This window comes from Olea europaea, unplaced genomic scaffold (genome assembly GCF_002742605.1).
Source record: "Olea europaea var. sylvestris unplaced genomic scaffold, O_europaea_v1 scaffold20532, whole genome shotgun sequence".
Lineage (NCBI taxonomy): Eukaryota > Viridiplantae > Streptophyta > Magnoliopsida > Lamiales > Oleaceae > Olea > Olea europaea.
In genome coordinates this window covers 1-1,920 of record NW_019238445.1, presented here as the reverse complement: position 1 = coordinate 1,920, position 1,920 = coordinate 1, and the positions used below count along the sequence as shown (strand labels likewise).

General features: G+C 34.6%; 1 protein-coding gene across 1 annotated transcript; it reads right to left on the bottom strand.

The window, feature by feature from the left end:
• Positions 1 to 3: 3 nt before the first annotated feature.
• Positions 4 to 786, bottom strand: LOC111379896 (agamous-like MADS-box protein AGL62; the record flags this gene model as incomplete). The annotated part of the gene is made up of 1 exon (XM_023003337.1): positions 4 to 786. A coding segment is annotated over exon 1 (663 nt), but the record flags the coding sequence as incomplete, so codon positions are not given.
• Between the last annotated feature and the right edge of the window lie 1,134 nt (positions 787 to 1,920).

The window sequence follows — 1,920 nt, the reverse complement described above, 5'->3', positions numbered from 1 at the left end:
GCAATTACCATAATCATAGCTATTACTAATCTGGTTATGATTCTGATTCAACAACATATCATCAAGAGAATATGGTTCAATGGTCGGATTCAATCCAGTCATGGGAGCACCGACACCTGATGAACTCGAATTCTGTAACAGCATAAGATTGTTTGCTTTCATGTTCACATTTTTCATCAATTCTCCCAACGCCACCATGTAAACTTCGAGCTCATCCAATTCAAGAAAGTCGATCGCCGCGTCCCACCAGAATTCATCACCACCGGCGTCCACCCTTTTCGACTCATCTATCACCTTCTTCCGCTTCTTCTCCACCTCCAACTCCCTCCAAATATGTGAATAATGCCGGTTGTATTCCAGTGTGTTAAGGAAGTTGTTTTCCACAAGAGCCTGATAGTTGGAATCAGAACTGGCGTTTCCGTTCAAAAAGCGTTCGATTACTGAATTGACGTTAGGGTGGCCGAAAGCGAATACACGTTTACCAAAAGACTGGACGATAATAGCGATTTCTGCGCCACTCAATATGCAGAGTTCATTGGCTTTCTTGAAAAGTCCTTTTCGACGCTTGGAGAAGGTGACTTGCCTATTGCTCAGATTTTCAATTTTCTTGATTTCGATTTTTCTACGGCCTTGAGTCGTCTTCTTGAAACTCCCGTTGATCTCCATATTTATCAAACTGAAAATTCACCAGTGAGAGAGAGCAGTAAAAGCAAATTTCGGGCAGCAATTGTTTTTCTTTAATATAAATCGTTGATTATGCTTAAATAAGAGCAATTTTGGAAAACGAAATCAATTATTATACTAATTGATTTTTGAAATCTAATTATATATTAGAGTTGCAATAAATAGAAGTATAAGGGTCCTTTTCTCAACGGAAAATTTCCTTCCATAAATATTTTATATAATATTATAGTTTTTATTTTTAGTTTAAATTGTATTTATATTTATTTTTGAGAAATAAATAGGATTTTTTTATTGTCACCATAAATTTATTTTGTTCCACCACTTCTTAAATGTTCTAAAAATTTTAACTTTTACAACCTATCCTATGAGCTTTACGCGTTATTTCATGGAGACCAAATTTATAATAAATCGTTCGAAGTTCAAAATAAAAATTCGACGAAAAAGATAAAAATAACCGTAATTCATGCAATCGTGGTCGAGGAGGATCCGCGAGCAAGAATATACGAGAGCTTATTCTACTATTGTAAAGACCAAGACTTGGCATATGTTTGGTAAACAATTAAAAAGGATCAAATTAATTTGTATCCACATTTCGTGAAATTCAAAAGTACTCGTTCATTTCTATATATTTATAAACACTTCTCAAACAAGCTCTTGGTTTGTTGTTCTATTGCTCTAGTAATTAATTGCCTTACATTGGGATGTTATTGACCGTCGTTGACAAAATTTCAGCGTTTTCTACTCGAATGTGAAACCAGATTGGATTTGCACGACTTAATTGGCCCGGACTTTGCACATAAACTTTGAAACGGTTCTTAGCAATGAATAAATCTCATGTCATATACAAATCAGACCTCAAATTTACTTAACTCTCCTCGAAATCTCACTCAAAGGGTTCTAAATTAAAATGATCTAATAGCAATGAGTGCAAAAGTGCAGTTTCCGTAGCAATGCTACTCATTTGAACTTCCTATTCATCTAAACATATTTGAAAGTCGAAATTGCCTCATCAAGACCAAGATAAAACTAATTGCAACAAATAAAATATTTATCTAAGATGACTGGTATTTTGCATCCATAACAAGCATTTCATCTCACGAACAAATCAATCATCACACTGTGTCGTGTTATTCGTCAATCTCTTATGAAACATGACTAGATCAGGGCCATCCATAGACAGTCTGCAATTCAAGAATAAATGAAATCTCATGAACAAAAACAAGAAGAGAATAAATA